Source organism: Hippopotamus amphibius, chromosome 11 (assembly GCF_030028045.1).
Source record: "Hippopotamus amphibius kiboko isolate mHipAmp2 chromosome 11, mHipAmp2.hap2, whole genome shotgun sequence".
NCBI classification, from domain to species: domain Eukaryota; kingdom Metazoa; phylum Chordata; class Mammalia; order Artiodactyla; family Hippopotamidae; genus Hippopotamus; species Hippopotamus amphibius.
Window position 1 is genome coordinate 83,870,503 of NC_080196.1, and position 19,364 is coordinate 83,889,866.

Below are 19,364 nucleotides of genomic sequence, written 5' to 3' on the forward strand. Positions count from 1 at the left end.
GTTGTTTTGTCTCTTTCCTCTCTCTTAATCTGGAACAATCCCCCTGCCTTTTGTTTTGTTTTTCATGACATTGACTTATTCCAAGCATTCAGGCCAGTTGTCTGGTAGAACGTCCCCCTTCCAGATTTGCCTGGTTGCTTCCTCATGATTAAATTCAGATTAAACATTTCTGGCCTGAATGCTGCACAGGTGATGCGTGTACTAATCCCATCACATCAGGAGGCTCCTTGTGTCTGGTTGTCCCACTATTGGAGAGGCTTGTTATTTTTTAATGAATTGGGGACTTGATCCAATATGAGGATTTTTACATCTTTCATGAGCACAAAGAAAAAGCTTTAAGAGAAACTGTGCAAAAAAGAAAATAGCAAGTGTTTCATTATCTACTGAGAATTTCAAATCCTTCCTTGTTCATAGAGAAAACAAATGTTTGTTAAGCTACCCATCTTTATCCCTGCACTTACGCAAGCAGGATGGGGATGAGATACAGTATTCTGATCATTGCTACCGGTGCTGGATTCATAGAGGAGGGAGTGTGCGCCACTGTTTGCACCTCTGCGGGGCCCGCACTGTCACACGCCCAAATACTAGCTGCTGTTTTCACTCTTAACTGTGGTGATAATATGTTTTTAAAATCTAAGGTTTTATTTTCTTTCCTGATTTCAGGCATAATAGAACAATTGAAGATAGTGTTTTGGAAACAGAGTATTTTGAGTGCATTCTTTGCCTTTTCCCCCCAAACCCCCAGTTGGACTAACAGAAAATGCAGAATAGTTTTGGAGGGTGACAGGACTCCACAGCCCTTCCTTCCTCTTCGTGGCCCCCAAGAGAAGAGCGTCTGGAGTCCTGCAGAGGCTCCACCTTCATTTGTTGGAAACGGGAGTCCTTGCGAAGGTTGTAGGGGTGATTGGTAACGTGGTGATGTCGATTCTCTTTTTCAGGGCGTCTTTTATGACCAAAACTGTGCCTTGTGGAAATGAACTTCATAAGTTCCTCATCTGGGACACTGCTGGTCAGGAACGGGTAAGGACATGCTGCTGCTGGCTTTCTGGGGAAAATACTGGGGAAAAAATGCCAAAAACCAACGATTTCTTTGTTTGGCAAGATTGTTGGTTGGTAGTGATAGAAATCTAGCTTGAAATGATTTAAGCAAAAAAGGAAATGTACTCTTCAGCTGTGAGAAAAATAAGGGGGCAAAATCATCTTAGGGCAGGGCTGAGTTCCATTCCTGCCATTGTGCTGTCAAAGGCGCCCGCCTCTGTTCCATTTTCTTTGCTTGCTTACCTTTAAATTGACTTCATTTTTAGGCTGGCACCTACCCCCCCGCCCCGTCCCCCGCTGGCTTCCCTTCCCAGAGGGTGGCTAGGAGGCCTCATCAGCAACCCCAGGAAGCAGGGCACCTATTCCCAGACCTGTGACCCAAGTCCCAGCCCTGGGGGTCCTGCTTCACCTGGTCTGAGTCAGGGGGCTGTGGCGCCCCTGCTGGTGGGGCCAGGCAATACACTTACCCCGGAGGTGGCGGCTGCCCTCAGCTCCACCCAAACCCGGTGGCTGGGAGTCGGGTGGGCTTTGTTCCCCGAGGAAGGTCTGGGTTCTCTTGCTCCGAAACAGGGGAATGGACGTTAGGTTACTAGGAACAGCAGATGACTGCTCTCTTATTCCTGATTCTTTTTATTTGCTGAAAATACTTATGAAGAAGCTCACATCTTTAGATTTTAAAGAGTGCAATAACAAATACCAACAGACTAGAACAGGGAATGTGTGTAATGCATAGAGCGTATATTATCTAGTTGAGGGGGTGGCCAGGGTAAGTGAACACAGGGGTAGCCAATACCTCGTCTTAACGGAGAGCGCTTAGCCTGATCAGAACTTTCACCAGAGCTTGTAATCGTGGCGTAAGACAGGTTGAACTTCCCCTGGTCTGGTCCCAGCTCAGACATCACCTTTTCTGCCCACCCCCCCTTAGAATGTCGGCATTTTCTCCTGCCATCCCCCGCCACTCCGTTTTTCTCCATAGCCCTTACCAGCCTCTAATACACCACTGAATTCACTTCTCGATTCTGTTGACCATCTCCCTCTCAAGGAAAGAGAAGCCAGGGTTCAGGGTAATACATCATTTTCATTATCAGCCCCTAACAAATCAAGTATGTGTTTATATAATTTTCATTTTCTATAAATCCCGTCTTAAAACGAACATTCCAGCATTTGTAGACTAAGGCGTTTTGGAGATTTCCTCTTCTTTAATGAGGACAGATCTCCTGGCCTACAAATGCTAACCTCATTAGAATGTCTTCTATTTCGCTACGGAATTGAGAGCACAGATTTGCATCCATGAAGCTGCTGCCTGGGGCCGCTTTTTCCCTCCTTCCGTCCGTCCATCCGTCCGTCCAGCTGCGCCCACTCCCCAAACGAGGGGCCGGATTCCAGGGGAAATGCCTGCTTAGGGGTCTCTTCTTCATGTACTTGTGTGCTCTGTAGTGGATCTGCTAGTTTTTTGTTTTTGGAATTTGGGGGGGTTGTCATTTAAACTTAAGCAATGAGGTTTTCTTGTTTCCCTGTGTACTTTTGCCCATGAAATAGTTGCTTTTGCAGCTGTTTTGAATGAGTGTGATAAGTCAGTTTTACTTAGAGCTGGCAGCAGTGTGGCTTCCACCGCTGGCTGCCGTGTCCTGAAGGCTTCCTGTGCTGAGTGCCTTCCGTGCACTAGTGCATGTAGCCTGCCCACAGCACTCTAAGTTGGGGACTGTCTGTCTCCATTTACAGGGGAGGTCACCCAGGCACAGAGAGGTTAAGTAACATGCTCACAAGATCACACAGCTAATAAGGTATAAAGCTGAAATTTGAATCCAGCAGTCTGGGTCCTGTGACTTATAGTTCTCTTATGATAGAAAAATCACACAGAAACCATACAGTTGAAAGTAAAATTATCCCAAATCCCACCACCCAGATATTTCCACTGTTGACATCTTCAGATAGCTCTCTGTGTGTGCCAATAATTTCATATCAATGGGGTCATGATTCTTTATAAACTGCCATTTTCACTTGATAATACTGTCCCTAAAGGGAGATTTCTGTACGATCTAAATAGGGCATTTGACATTTACTTACTTATTCCAATATAATATTCAAGGGGTCTATTGCTTTTGATGAAATTTGGCTCTGAAGTGACTATTCTAGTTTGGAGTTTGGCCCACTTCGCATTATCTCAAAGCAAAATAGCAATAACATTTTTTTCATATGACTGTATTTTAAATTATTCTAATTGCTTTTCTAAAATTTGACTCTTAGAGGTTATAGATACCTGTGACTATATTACTGTGTCTATAATTTGCCAAGTGTTAGCCTTGTAAGTGCAAGGCACTATTCTGCACTAGTGCTTCTCTTTATACTTCAGGGAAGAGGGATGAGGTTTGGGTGGTGACTTCAGGTGAATCCGGGTTTGTGGAGAATGAGTGAGCAGGGTCCACCTGGCCTCGTGGTCCTCTGAGCCCTCTGACCCTGAAGGCCCGGCGTGTGACCCCTGGGCTGACCTTGTCTGCGGTCCCTCTGTGCAGTCTCCATCTCTCCAGTGATTTTTCAGTCATTTTGGCAGCGTGTTGCTGGACTTAATCGTGCTTGTAATGACATTGCCTCCTGTTCGAGCTAAAAATAAACTCCCTGCTGTTGCTGGTGCAGAGTGCTGTTGGTTCTCTCATTAATCGTCGAGTTCAGTGAGTTTTATTTTCCCTCCTTATCTTTGTAGAAATTTGCTGCTGTTCTCCTTAGTTTTCACAACACTAAACAAACCCAATCTCTTTGGATTTATGAGTTGACAATATGAAGACAGATTTCTGTGTCCTCCAGGAGGGAGACTGCTCAGCGCACTGCTTTAAATGTGTTAATTCCTCAAAATTGGACCAAGTCTGTGTCTGCCTGGCACACACAGCACTCCTGTTGATGCCCTACTTACTGTTGGTACTAATTCTACATTATACATGTGGCATAAATTCATACTCTTGAAAGATTATTTTCCCCTCTGAGCACTGAAGATGTAAAAGGATCCCAGTCCTCCTGTCCTTGTATGAGTGCATTCTTTTTTTGATCGTTTGTTTTAAATTTTATTGAACTATAGTTGATATACAGTGCTGTGTTAATTTCTGCTGTACAGCAAACTGCCTCAGTTATACATATATATATTCTTTTCGTATTCTTTTTCATTGTGGTTTGTCATAGGATATTGAATATAGTTCCCTGTGCTATACAATAGGGCCTTGTTGTTTATCCATCCTATATATACTAATTTGCATCCACTAATCCCAAACTCCCAGTCCTTCTCTCCCATCCCCCTGCGCTTGGCAACCACAAATCTGTTCTCTTTGTGAGTTTGTTTCTTTTTCACAGATAAATTCGTGTCGTACTCTAGATTCCACATATAAGTGATATCATATGGTATTTGTCTTTCTCTTTCTGACTTACTTCACTTAGTATGATGATCTCTAGGTCCATCCATGTTGCTGGAAATGGCATTATTTCATCCTTTTTAATTGCTGAGTAGCACTCCATTGTATTTATATACCACGTCTTTATCCATTCATCTGCTGGACGTTTAGGTTACTTCCACATCTTGGCTATTGTAAATAGTGCTGCTATGAACATAGGGCTACGTGTATCTTTTCAAACTAGAGTTTTGCCTAGGTATAAGAGTGCATTCATTCTTCATATGTTATCTTAATTTTGCTTTTAGTTCAGCCATTTAAAACTAAATGGTTTAAGAAAAAGTAACTATTTCCAATTGGTTGTTGAATCCAATTTGTTAAAAGCTTACCATTTTCGAGATTTGTGCATTTACTTTGCTGCTCCCCACATGGTGTTGGGAGGGAAAAGTGTCCCTGTTGGATCTGGGTGGGGGCTTTTGGGGTTTCCATGCTGCCCTGTTCCCATGGGTTGTCGTACTGGTTTCTGCTTCATGCTGATCTTTGAGGAGGAGCAGCGGTAGGTGAGCAGAGCCCCTAGAAGGATGCACTCAGGAACTGCAGCTCAGAGACAGCCCCGGGCAGAGAGAGGAATTTACCTCTCTGCCCTCCCATCTCCCATCATCAAGATTTGTGAGGGGAGATGAGACCTCTGTCCCACGGTGTCAACATGTCATTCCTTCCCTCTGCGTTTCCTTTGATTTCCTCCTTTGTTTTTTTACTATTGCTATTAAATATCACAGCGTGAGATTCAACCTTCACTTTCTAGATGTGTGCTTCCAGAGCCTTCCGTGCCTGCTTTAAAACACAATCACAATCTGTAGAATAACTCCATTAAAGATGTCAGTATCGTGGAAAAATTTCAGGCTTCCTTCTTGTGGTCTCATCTGTCAGAGCAGCATTATTTTAAGAATCTAACCTGGAAAAATACTAACATCATCTTACTCTTTTGTTTCATTTGGCTAAAGTCACTGTTGTTGCTGTCTGTCTTTCCTAGTAGACTGCCTGAGTCATAAGGATTGCATTTGTGTAATTTTGGTTTCAAGGGAACCACAGTCACAAACTCTACAAAGATGAGTTGATGATTCCGTTATTAGCATAAAAACGCTCCACTCTTCTACAGATATCTGAAATTGGATAGATTGGGTTCTGAAATCAAACTCATTGTTTTATGCTTTTTAAGGATGAAATTGAAGAACACATATGAAGACTAAAAAATAGCCTTCCCCTAAGTTCCCCAGCCCTAGGTGAATTTCAGTCTCTAGATTTTTCTAATCTGGACATTTCATATAAATGGACTCATGCCGTCTGTGGGTTTTGTGACTGGCTCCTTTCACTGAGCATAATGTCATCAAGGTTCGACCATGCTGTAGCTGGGTCAGTGCTTCCTTCCTCCTTGTGGCTGGCTTAGGTTCCATTGTTTGGATTACTACATTTTGTTTATCCATCCAGCAGTCGATGGACATGTGAGTTGTTTCCACTTTTTGGCTTTTATGAATAATGGTGCTGTGAACATTCTTGTACAAGTTTTTATGCAGATGTATTTTAAATGCATCTCTTGGGTATGTATCTAGGAGTGAAACTGGTGGGTCATATGGTGACTCTAAGTTTAGCATTTTGAGAACCTGCCAAGCTGTTATCCAGAGTCATTGCACCACTTTATATTGCTACCAGCAATGTATGAGGTTCCAATTTCTCCACATTTTCACCAACACTTGTCTTTGCCTAACTCAGGGTCACCTGGATTTAGTCCTGTATGTTCGTCTGAGAGTTTTATAGTTTGAGTTCTTACATTTAACTCTCTGATCATTTGTTGCTACTTTCTGTGTATCTTGGTAGGAAAGGAATTCAGCTTCTTTGTATGTCAGTATCAAACACACAGTTGAAAAGACTATTCTTTGCTCAATTAATTGTCTTGGCACCTTGGTTGAAGATCAGATGGCCACACATGTGAGGGTTTAATTCCTGACTCTGAGTCCTATTCCTTTGATCTAAAAATTTCCCTCATGCTGGCACCAGGCTGCCGTGATTACTGTAGCTTTGTAGTAAGCTTTGAAACTGGGAAGTGTGAGTCCTCCGACTTTGTTTTCCTTTCTCGAGTTTGTTTTGGCTCTTCTGGGTCCCTTATATTTCCACATGAATTTTAGGATCAACTTGTCAATGTTTATCACACAAATCCAGTTAGGATTTTGATAGGGATTGTATTGAATCCATAGTGAATTTGAGGTTACCTACTCAGCCTTTAAATTATAAGTGATAAGTAAGTTTCACACTCTTTCATCTTTTTGGAGATTACTCGTGATTTGGAAATGCAGCCTTGACCTCAGAGTAGTACCTAAAGAAAATATGCTGAATAAAGTATTAAATCTTTTAAATGTTTAAACGTGGTCCCTGTAGTAAATTTATTTGGTACCATAAAGTTATATTTGTGATGAAGTTATCACAGTATACCAAAACCATTATTCGACTTGAAATTTATGATATTTGACTAAATATATATTTTTAAAAGAAGGATTAAATCTTCAAAATAGTATTTTTTAACACTTTATTTTTAAATATTTATTTGTTTATTTGGTTGTGCTGGGTCTTAGTTGTGGCAGGTGGCTCCTTTGTCGTGGCAGGTGGGCTCCTCAGTTGTGGCATGCAAACTCTTAGTTGAGGCATGCATGTGGGATCTATTTCCCTGACCAGGGATAGAACCCGTGCCCCCTGCATTGGGACCATGGAGTCCTGTCCACTGTGCCACCAGCGAAGTCCCCAAAATAATATTATTTGCAGCTGATTTAGTTTTAGTTCAGCAATATTATCTAACCCCAAAGCAGACTTTATGACTTAATACATACTGCTAACAATAATGTGATAATATTCTGAAACCCATTGATTCAAAAGACTTATGGTCAGTTTCCTAGTGAGTACACAGACTGTTTTTCCCCAACTGTGAGAGATTTCAAAAATTCTGGAAAATATATAATAAATAGCTATATTGGCACCATCCAGGTTTGTTTAACCTCTACTTGTTCCTTCTGTCGGAAGTTTTCCTTGATCCCCGGGTGCCTGAAGAAGAAAAGCCACTAAGACCCCAGGAGCCTGTGGTTTCATGGACACAATCGTGGAACTTGGACGCCCAGGCTGGTTGGCTGTACTGCTTGTTCCCCTACTTGGGCTTAACTCTTCCAGCACTTACCAGGTGTCTCCCATAATTTGGAAGCTTAGGTGATTGGATGACAGGTGCTGGGATGCAGCTGAGATAGCTGTAGCCTCACTACTGGGTCTGAATGGGTCCTTGAGAAGGAAAAGAGAACTGAAGATAGCAAGTATCTGAGGTCAAGTTCAGGCTCTTTACAGACATCAAAAGAAACTTTTCTGCTCTCTTTCCTTCTTTCTCAGCCTCCGGAGTCTACGGTCAGGAAAGTGGTTCACTATACCTAGGCTGTGGCTGAAGTCAGGGAAAATTTTGCCCTTCAGGAGTGCTTGAAGAAAGAGACCTCTGATAGGCTCTGAATGAGCTGCTCTTTGTTTTCTCTCCCGCTCACCCTGCAGCCCCTGGAGAGAGAGGCCCCACTCCCAGCACCGAGCACACACTCCAAGCACTGCTGGGGGCGATTCACCTTGGGGGCGCCTTCTCACAAACCTCCGTGGGGGTCCCCCTTCAGTGGGAGGAGGTAAAGTAAATGCACCCCCCCATTCTCAGAGAACAGTGCTGTCACAGTGTGAATTGAGGTCTGAATAAGGGAACTACCCCCTCCCTCCATCACCCCCCAAGTATGTTCTCCGAAAGGAAAACTGGATGACGGATTTGTGGGAAGCAGACAGCTCAGAAGCCTGCAGATATGCTGTGTGCTATTAAATGAGATCGACAGCTGTCCACGGGCGGGGTCACAGCGGCTCCTCCTGTTTATTTATTTATTTTTATTTTTAAAATTTTTATTGGGGTATAGTTGATTTAAAATGTTGTGTTAGTTTCTACTGTACAGTAAAGTGAATGAGTTATTCATGTACATATATCTCCTCTTTTTTAGATTTCCTTCCCACTTAGATCACCACAGAGCCTTGACTAGAGTTCCCTGTGCTGTACAATAGGTTCTCATTAGTTATCTATTTTATACATTGTATCAGTAGTGTGTATATGTCAATCCCAATCTCCCCATTTATCCCTCCCCCACCCCGTAACCATAAATTTGTTTTCTATATCTGTGACTCTATTTCTGTTTTGTAAATAAGTTCATTTGTACCATTTTTTAAGATTCTATATATAAATAATATCGTGATATTTGTTTTTCTTTTTTTTTTAATATGTCCCCTCTTTTTTTGGATTTCCTTCCCATTTAGGGCACCACAGAGCATTGAGTAGAGTTCCCTGAGCTATGCAGTAGGTTCTCATTAGTTATTATACATAGTACCAGTAGTGTATATATGTCAATCCCAATCTCCCAGTTCATCGTCCGCCTCCCTCCCTGTTGTCCATATGTTTGTTCTCTGCCTCTGTATCTCTATTTCTGCTTTGCAAATAAGATCATCTATACCATTTTTCTAGATTCCACATATATGCGTTAATATATGATATTTGTTTTTCTCTTTCTGACTTACTTCACTTTGTATGATAGCCTCTAGATCCGTCCATGTTGCTGCAAATGACGTTATTTCATTCTTTTTTAGCAGTTCCTCTTAGAAGAAGCCTCAGGCGTCACCTTTAGTTAAAAGTGGTGCAGCCCACGAGGGGCTGTGATCTGGAGGCAGAAACTATGGGGAAAAAGTGACAGTGGTGTCCAGGAGGGGCGGAGCTAGTTGCCCACGGACCTGGTTCCCAGGGTTGTTCTGTGTGTGGGTGTTGGTATCATTTAGGAAAACAGGATTTTTGCTCTCTTGGGGTGTCAGAGATGCCGCTGACAGGAAAGCAAGAGGAAGGACATGTCCATGTACTAAAATAAATCTAGTCAGTCTTCTGGGAAACACTGCAAACATCTGCCCTTGGCCAGTGGGATGGGATGCTGGAAAGGGGTGTAGGGGGTGGGGAGTGGGGCCCCAGGAGTGGGGATGGGGTGGAGGAATCTCAGCCCTGAGCTGGTCTGAAAGGGACCCGGCCCCTTGCCTTCTGCATCCTCCCCATCATGAGACCCCACTGTCTTCCTCTGTTCCCCAGAGGGTGTCTCCCGCTCCTGGGGAGGAACATGGCTCCTCTATATGAAGATGCTGAGCTAGTCAGGCTTTTACTGTATGTATCTAGTCTGGGACGCGACACCCTAAGTGGCTTCTAATTATGAGGCATGGTTTGTGCCTCTTGGGTTGAGGCCAGTTTCCCTCTGAGACTCCCAGGGGACCTGGGGCCAGGCTGGGGTTGCTTGTTAAGAACTCGAGAAGCACTTTACCTGGTTGGTCTTCTCCCCTCCCCTCCCTCTTTTCCTTTTATGCAGCTAATTTCCAACGTCTGGTTAAAATACAGGCAATGAGTGTTGTTCCTGACGAGGGAGTTAGACACACAGACTTCATTAGCACAAAAGACCTTGTCCGTGAGTCCCTGAAGGTCATGTCTACACGGGGCACAGGAGTGTCCTCTGAGACGGCCCTTGTCATGTGTGCCTTCATCTCCAGAGCAGGCCCTCTGAAGGCAGCACCTCCACCCTCCCCTCCAAGGAAAATGTTTGCTTTTGGAGGACACAGATTTGTCTGTCTTCTTCACCTTCTCTGTTTCCTGTGGCTTCAAACAACAGGTCTGGAGTGTGGGCAGGCTGGTTCCTTTATGGAGGCTCTGGGAAGAGGCCGTTTCCTGGCCTGTTTCAGAGTCCGCCCACAGTCTTTGGTTTGTGGCCCCTTCGTCTGGCTTCAAAGCCAGGGGCACAGCATCTTTGTTCTCTATCTCTCCTGCCTCCCTCTTCCACATGATGACACTGGCCCCACTTGGTAGCCCAGGGTAACCGCCTATCCCAGGATCAGCTGGTCAGCAACCCAGTGCCCGTCACCATGCACTGTAACATAGTCACAGGTCCAGGGATTAGGATGTGCACACCTTTGGGGGCTATTATCCTACCTACCAACCCTGTGTCCCCATGGCTTAGAACGGTCCCTGTCACATGCCAGGTGTCCAGGTGAATGAGTAAAGTTAGTGCCAACCCATATCTCCATAAGCAGTGCTTCATTTATGAGAAGCATCTGAGGAGTGGAAAAAGTGTGGAATTTGGAGTCAGAAGACCTGTGTGTTCAAGGTCTTTTAAGAGCTGTGTGTCCGTGGGCAATTTACATAATCACCCTGAGGCTCAGTTTTCTCATCTGTAAAATGGGAACATCCCTGTCTAGCCTGCCTGCCTGCACAGGGTTATTAGCTCATCCTGTAGGTTCAGTCACTGCATTTTGCTGCTGCCTGGATAGGGGTCACGGAAGGTTCTTAGAGGAGGTGGTGGCAGCTGAGAAATGTGTGAATGAAGGGGAGGGAGGGAGCCTCGTGGATGTGGGTGGAGGAGGGTGCTGGCTAGGGGAAAGCATGTAGGAAGCCTGGGATGCAGTGCAGCTGCAGGTTCAAGCCTGGTACCTGGAGGGACTAGGGCCTTGGACACCACAGCCCCGGGGTGCATTTTATGCTTAGTATGTTCGATTGGTGTTGAACAGGAAAGTGACACAGTTTGGCTTATATTTGAAGAAAAATCCCTCAGCTTTACAGTTAACATGATGCGGTGTCAAGTGTTTGCTGCACTGGACTCCAGCGGTGGGGATGGGCTGGACGGTGGGGGGCCCGGATGTTAGGGGCCGCGTGTCAGGGATGTCCAGGCTGGGGGATGAGAACATGGAGGTGTGTTATACTCTGCGCTCTTCTTGTGTGTATTTTTTGAAAATTTCCACAATAAGAAGTTAGAAATAGATTCGATATTATGTAAATAAATATCACAACCCAGCAGCTAAAGACAGCATTCCCTCCCACCGCGGCTATGCTACCAGCGTGGTGGCCACGGCAACATCTAAATGCACTGATGGAAGCTTCAGGACAGCTAGTCACTGGAAGGTGACTAGGGCTTGGGAAACAGGGAGGGGCCGAGGTAGGGGCTCAGGCTGGGGGGCTGGGCCTGCGTGCCTGGGGCACAGGAGACGGCACAGAGGCCTGGGTGCCTGGAGGGTTGGGGTGTATTTTGTGGGGTTGGGACCCTTCCTGGGGAGGTACTGTCACAGGCAGGGCGGGGGTGGGGGTGGTCCTGGTGGCTGCAGCGAGGGTGCCAGCTTTGAAACACTGGGGTGGCCAGCCCCGGGAGCGCGGGGTTGCCAGCTCGGGTACCATCCTGGGCGATGCTCTGCTGTCCCACTCCGCAGGGCACTCGCCTCCACGATGGGACACTGATGCTCACAGGGCCGAGGACGCAGAGCCTGGAGGAGACAGAGTGAGATGTGACCCCATCACGACGTTTCCTCCGATGATTTAGGGGTGGGCGGGGTACACGGGGTTCTGTACTTAGAGGACCTCCCCACCCCCATCCCTGGCGCCAGCGGACTGGACTGAGAGCTGAGGGTTTTTAATGGGCGGGAAAAACGTGAATTGCTACAGCGTTTCCAAACCTTGACTTCTGTCTTAACAGGTTAATCTAGGGATCAGAATAACACATTGATCCTCACCCCCTTACCACTAACCCTGACACCTTTTTTGTGGAAAGATGTGTGGATTTGCTCATATCATTTTCTGTTACAGAAGGTTTGCATGCACCTTGTCAGGTTATCCTAAACCCCAGCTTCCTCCTGGGACTTTTGCTTTGACCCTTTGATCTCAGAATACAGAGGAAGCCCTTTGACATTGGTTGGCACATTAAAAGAAAAAAGTAAACAAAGGGAAAAAAAATCCCCTCTCACTGCAAAAGTAATATATCCTGTTATTATTTTTTAAATAATTAGGAAATATGAAAACAAGTGATGGTCTGCCTATAATGGCATTATTCAGAAGTACCCACTGAGTAGGTTTTTCTATTAAACTTTACATATTATTGGATTTTAGGACATCTTAGTAGGCATATTAAACAGGCCTCTGCTTTTCTGTGGAGAGAGAGGGTCTGTGTAAAACTTAGAAATGTTCTTCTGAATGACACAGAAAGTACAATCAGTAATGGTTTTTCCATTCAACTTTTGCCAGCTGAGAATGTCAGGAATGTCAGGAATTTTCCTCTACCCCTTCCCTCTTTGTTTGAATCCTGAGGGACCTAGGGATGTGTTTAGGGTTCTGCCCTTGACTGTGCGGGCGTTCTGGGGGAGGGTGAGAATTTCTGCTCCTGTGCTGGCCCCTGAGACCAACCAGCACTGGCTCCCAGGCTGTGTGGAAGTACCTCATCAGGGACAGAGCGTTCTCTGAAAATCCTGAAACAGCCAGTCCCTGAAGTTCCAGGACCTGAAGCCAGAGCCCTCTGGCTTGGCTGACTCTCATCTGGTAGGCAGAGCCCAGCTGGGGCCTGTCCTTGTTTGGAAACTTCATGTATTTTCCACCACTGCTCATTCTCGATGTGAAGAATTTTGCTGCTGTGGAATTTATGATGCCACAAACCTGCATGTAAGGAATTTTGCCTGAAGCAGACTGGGTGGTCTAAAGTATTAGGTTTCCTGGAATACGGCTTTCCTCTGTGTGCTCTGTGTGTGTGTGTGTGTGTGTGTGTGTACACACAGGATGCTGTGGGATGGGAAGAAGAGAGCTTTGTGTTGCAGGTAAGGCAAGAGCAGGGCGGGGGAAGGAGGTTCCATCCAGAGCCAGTCTTATCTTGACCTGAGTGTCCTCACAGAGCCGGGAAAACCTTAGCTGTCACCACTGGCCCACCCCCAAAACTGGTACAGAGCCAGACACAGGTCAACACCCTGTCTTGGGTCTAGAGCTCTTCATCCTGTGCCCTAAAGTGGGTCTCAGGACACTCACTAGGTCCCTAGACTTCATAAATACTACTTGAAAAAAGGTAAAAAATGAATTAAGAATTCTGAGTTAAAAGCAAAATAAATAGGTTTCTTTACTATAGAAATTTTCAGAGCCTTTCACATACCAATTATCCTCTGAAAACCTCCAGGGGAGCATTATAATATGTAGTGTTTCTCAAACTTACTTGGCCAAGAAACCTTTTTTCCCAGAAGTACTGCAGGGGCACAGGGTTCTGCGGAAAACCCTTCCTAGGGAAATACCAAGCCATCTCGCCTCATGTACCAGTTCATATTTTTCAGAAACTTGAGTTTAATTGCTTGCCCATCATACGGCTAAGCCAAAGTTATGTTTCCAGTCTCTGATGGTTAGACATTGAGGTTGATCCCAATTTTTCAGCGTTACTGATGATTCTAGAATGAACTCTGGTTTCTTTGAGGCCACCTCTGACTATCCCCATCGGAAGTGGAATTGTTGAGTCAAAGCATATTAATGTTTCAAGACTTTTTTTAAAATTTTAATGTTATTGGAGAACAGTTCATTAACAATGTTGTGTTAGTTTCAGGTGTACAGCAAAGTGATTCAGTTATACATGTACATGTATTCATTCTTTTTCAGATTCTTTTCTCATATAGGTTTTCCCAGAATATTGAGTATAGTTCCCTGTGCTGTACAGTAGGTCCTTGTTGGTTATGTATCTTATATATAGTAGTGTGTATGTACATGTTCATCCTAAGCTCCTGATTAATACCCCTCCCACCTTACCCCTTTGGTAACCATAAGTTTGTTTTCTGTGTCTGTAAGTCTCTTTCTGTTTTGTAAATGAGTTCATTTGTATCATTTAAAAAAATCAGATTCCACATGTAAGTGATATGATGTGATAGTTGTCTTTCTCTGCCTGACTTACTTCACTCAGTATGACCATCTCTAGATCCATCCATGCAGCTGCAAATGGCATTGTGTCATTCTTTTTTATGGCTGAGTAATATTCTATTGTATGTATGTACCACATCTTCTTTATCCATTCCTCTGTTGATGGACATTTAGGTAAGACTTTTAAAATGCATTGTCCAAGTGCTTTCCAGAAAGGTCATGCCCACTTATCCTTCTGCCCGTTGCTGGAAATGGTAGTGGCACTTTGCACCTGTGAAAGCTGAGGGTCTTAGAAGTGCAGAGAAGCCCATTCCCTTGCCCCCACCACCACCATGTAGACATTCAGCAGTTACAACACAAACAGCCACACACACAGACATAAACAGCCACTTCTTTTGAGAGGACAGATTGGCCGTTCACAATTCCACGTGCATCTTCTAAACAACTAAATGTCGCCTGAGAGTTATCTGAACACTTTAATTTGGCATTCTAGACATTTTGTTGGATAATTAGGGAGGAAGGGATTTTGAATGGGCATCTATTGTGCAGATTTTCAAATAACCTTTCAAGGTGAGATTTTTAAAAAAGTTTTATCAGCCTCCTGTGATTGCAGACTTTGTTTCCAGAAGTATCTTTTATGCGTTTCATCAGTCTTAAATCCGACCCCACGGAAATGGAATGATGTCGTGTTGAGGTAGATTGAGGTGCTTTTGTTTTATATTTGTAGGGAAAAGCACACACATTGTAGGCTAGACGTGATTTATGCTTTTGTCCTCCACAAATGTTATCCTTTGGTCAATGCATTACTGGGTTTTGGAACTGAGACACAAACTTTAACTCATTAAAACCCCTAAGTCCCCGGTAATAAAGTTTAAGTGGCTTCACCACCAGATTTATTTCAAAATGATTCCATTTGTAGGAAGGAAGGAGCAAGTAATGCATTATATACAAAGCTCTAGTCAATAATTCATGAGACATGCACACCAGTGACCATTTCAGATTCACTTCATGGTATTATACCTGAAAATGAACTCTGTCTTAGAAGATCCACAATTTGTTCCTCTTTGTGTCTGAGTCCACAAGGACTTGATTTTTGAGATATACATTTTGTACTGACTATCCTACTTCAAGTGTTTAAGTGGAACATTCTTAGATGGAGGCTGTTTTGGAAAAATGGGCATTTTATATATTTGGGCTAAAAGAACACTTTATATGTATTCCTTTCTGTTAGCATAGCAGGAATGTTTAAAAAATACATGTTTTTTTTTTTCCTCTATGGCAGGAATTCTGATTTTGGTTTCTGCATCTGGAGTGGGTTGCCAAAGGATGGACTAAAAATAGATTTTTGATGCCTGACAAGGACAACAAACAGAGCTGGGCAGCCAGTGCCTACAGAAAGGCTGTGTCCTCTGTGAGTCCTGGTCAGCGGCTGAGGCCCTCCGGCTGGGAACTCCTGGGTCCATCCTGAGCTCCATCCAACCCGTTCCCTTTTCTGAAAGCCTCACAGGGGCAGGGCAGTCTCTCACCAAGGTGGAGACTCGCTCGAGGGCCATGGCGCTGGGGTGGAAGTCCAGCTTCCTTGCACACTCTGATGAGGCTGTGCTAGCATCCTGCAGTGAAAGGGAACCTCAGCAATGGATGTGCTTCCAATTTCCAAACAGGATCGTTTCAGCTTGGCCAGTGTTGGTTCAGTGAAAAGTATTGCACGGGAAGTAAAAATGAACGATGCTTTTGTTGTTGCCATAAAAACGTCAGGATCCGAACTTCCCTCCCTGCTCCCCCACCCCGACTCCCCGATAAATACGGCTGCTTTTTACTTATTTATTTTTAAATATTATTTTTATTTATAGTGGAGTAGAGTTGATTTACCATGTTGTGTTAGTTTCAGGTGTACCAAGTGATTCAGTTATACATGTACCTATATCCATTCTTTTTCAGATTCTTTTCTCATATAGGTTGTTACAGAATATTGAGTATAGTTCCCTGCGCTATGCAGTAGGTCCTTGTTGAATGTCTATTTTATATATAGTAGTGTGTATATGTAATCTCAGACTCCTGATTTATCCCCCCCCTTCTCCTTTGGTAACCATAGTTTGTTTTCTATGCCAGTGAGTCTATTTCTGTTTTGTAAATAAGTTCATTTGTATCATTTTTTCAGATTCCACATATAAATGATACCATGAGATATTTGTCTTTCTCTGACTTACTTCACTTGCTATGATGATCTCTAGATCCATCCATGTTGCTGAAAATGGCATTATTTCATTCTTTTTTATGAGTGAAATATGGCTGCTTTTTTAAAATATAAAGATCATTTAAAAATCGTCATAAAAATTTATACGATATAGACTCTTATAAGGAAAAGGTATATGTGATGAGAAATCCTGCTGTTAACATTTTGAGAAACACTATGTTATACCTACACACACGGACACACCCAGACACGTTTTATCCCAAGTTATATTATGCTGCATCTGCTGCTCTAAGACTATTGTTTTCATTTAATACTACATCAAGGATATCTTATCAATAAAACAAGTCCTCACCATCATTTTAATGGTTGTGGCATTTCCATTATATACATACAGCATTCATGAATTCTCTATGATGAACCTTTGGGTTGTTTTAAATATTTTTCTCCCATTTACCATACAGGGATGAGGACCTTTGCGTGATGATCACAAAAGTGGAACTTCGGGGTCAAACGATATGCACGACTCAACTTTTTGTTATGTTAGCAACAGTAGCTTTGAAAGAAGGTCTCTCTTTTTTTTTTTAAATAAAAGTTATGTATGTTTAGGGTGTGCAACACAATGATTTGATGTATGTATGTGTAGTGAAATGATTACTGCAGTCAAGCTAATTAGCACATTTTCTCTTCACAGTTACCTTTTTATAAGTGATGAGAACGTGTGAAGTCTACTCTCTTGGTGAATTTCCAGACTGGAGTATTATTAAGCAGTCATCACGCTGTACATTCTGTCTCTAGACATACTCATGCATAGAGCTGCAACCTTGTCCCCTTTGATCAATGTCTTCCCATGCCCCGCCCCCGCCATGCTCTCAGCTCCTGGCAACCACCACTCTTTGCTTCTCTGCATTTGATTTTTTTTTTTTAAATTGAAGTATAATTGACATACAGCATTATATTAGTTTCAGGTGTGCAGCAAAATGATTCCGTGTTTGTATGTATTGTGAAATGATCGCCGCAATCAGTCTAGCTCACATCCTAGATAACATTTGTCACCACACAGCTGCAAATTGTTTTTCTTGTGTTGAGAGCTTTTAAGATCTGTTCTCTTAGGAGCTTTCAAATATACAATACAGTATTATCAAGTATAATCACAGTGCCATCCATTCCCTCCCCTGATGTATTTATTTTATAACTGGAAGTTGGTACCTTTCGACCACCTTCACCTATTTCACATCCCCCCACCCCTGCCTCTAGCAACCTCCAGTCTGTTGTCTGCATCTGTGAATTCAGCTTTTGTTTTTAGACCCACATGTAAGTGATATCATATGGTATTTATCTTTCTTGGTCTGACATATTTCACTTAACATGATGCCCTCAAGTTCCGTCGGTGGTGTCACAAATGGCAAGATTTATTCTTTTTTAAGGCTGAATAATATTCTTCTGTGTGTGTGTGTATCATATCTTATTGATCCGTTTATCAGTTGGTGGACACAGGTTGTTTCCATGTCCTCGGTATTGTAAATAATGCTGCTTTGTCTATGAAGGCGAATATATCTTTTCAAGTTACTGTTTTTGTTTTCTTTGGATAAATATCCAGAAGAGGAATTGCTGGACCATTTAGTAGTTCTATTTTTAATTTTTTGAGGAACCTCCGTACTGTTTTCTACAGTGGCTGCACCAACTTACATTCCCACCAACAGTGCACAACGGTTCCCCTTTCTCCACATCCTCAAGCCAACACTTGTTATTTCTTGTCTTTTTGATAATACGTGTTCTAACAGGTGTGCGGTGATATCTCCTGTGGTTTTGGTTTGCATTTCCCTGATGGTTAGTGGTGGCGAGCGTCTTTCCAAAAGCGGGTCTTAAAATACACTCCTGTGCAGTGTGTGAGTGCCTCCCTCCCCAGACCCACACCAACCCTGGATATGTCTTTTTAATACATAATGAATGAGTAAATACCCTATCATTGCTCTTATTTCCATTTCTTTTATTATCATTGAACATGTTTTAAAATATTTATTGGCAATTTATAACTCTTCCTCTGTGATTTATCTACCTCTATATATCCTTTGTTCATTTTCCTATTGAGCTGTTATCTTTTTCTTATTGTCTTTCAAAACCCCTCTGTGATATAGACTTCAAATATAAAGATATATTCTTCAAAATATACATGAAATCTGTATGTATCCCCAGGATAGTTATCTGTCCTCCTTGGGGATGAATGATCCTAGTGACCAGCAACACTTGCCCTGTTCCCACTTGGAACGAAGCTCACCTCTCTCACCATTTGTTGTGAATTTGCGGGACGGCAGCCCTCCAGACCCGAGGGTGGGGGCTGTGACGCCCTCGCTGCGGTATTCTCTCTTAGAGGCTGGGCCTAGGTCGTGTGATCTGTGCCCGTCTCATCTTTTCCTTCCCTTGGCAAACATCTTCTTGTTGCTGTATCATCCTAATGAGATTGCCCTGGGTCCATCATGGTAGATAAGTGATGCGCAGTAGAGAAAAGAAAATTCATAGGGTAGCAACATTGAAAATAATGTTTGTTTTTGGCTTTTTCCCAGAGTGAATTTCATGGTCTACAAACCACAAGGGTGTGTGCCGTTGGGGAGGAAAATTTATTATCTGATCTGAATCCAAGGGAAATTCTAGGGGGAATCCAGGGACCCTATGAGAATGATGTAGGGCGATAATTTTATGTTTAATTTGGGATTGCATAAAATATGTTCGCTTTGGCCTAAAACTATCCCTTGTTTCTAAACAGTTTCATTCACTGGCTCCCATGTACTACCGTGGATCTGCGGCGGCTGTCATAGTGTATGATATTACCAAGCAGGTAAGAAGGTCCTCTTTGGAATTTCAGTGCTATTTATGGAGATTTGCTGTCTTAGAAAGACCAAGGCAAAAACTTTGCTGCCTGAGTCTCACCAGCAGCCTGGGGTGAGATTTCACAGTATGGTGGTTGGTGAGAATAAACACCGAACTTTGA

General features: G+C 43.4%; 1 protein-coding gene across 1 annotated transcript in view; it reads left to right on the top strand.

Moving 5' to 3' along the window:
• Positions 1–19,364, top strand: part of RAB31 (RAB31, member RAS oncogene family) — a 107,139-nt gene that overhangs the window by 43,331 nt on the left and 44,444 nt on the right. The window contains exons 3-4 of the mRNA XM_057699245.1: positions 939–1,020; positions 19,140–19,211. Coding sequence (XP_057555228.1) covers positions 939–1,020; positions 19,140–19,211 — 154 coding nt within the window. The remainder of the gene's footprint in view (positions 1–938; positions 1,021–19,139; positions 19,212–19,364) is intronic.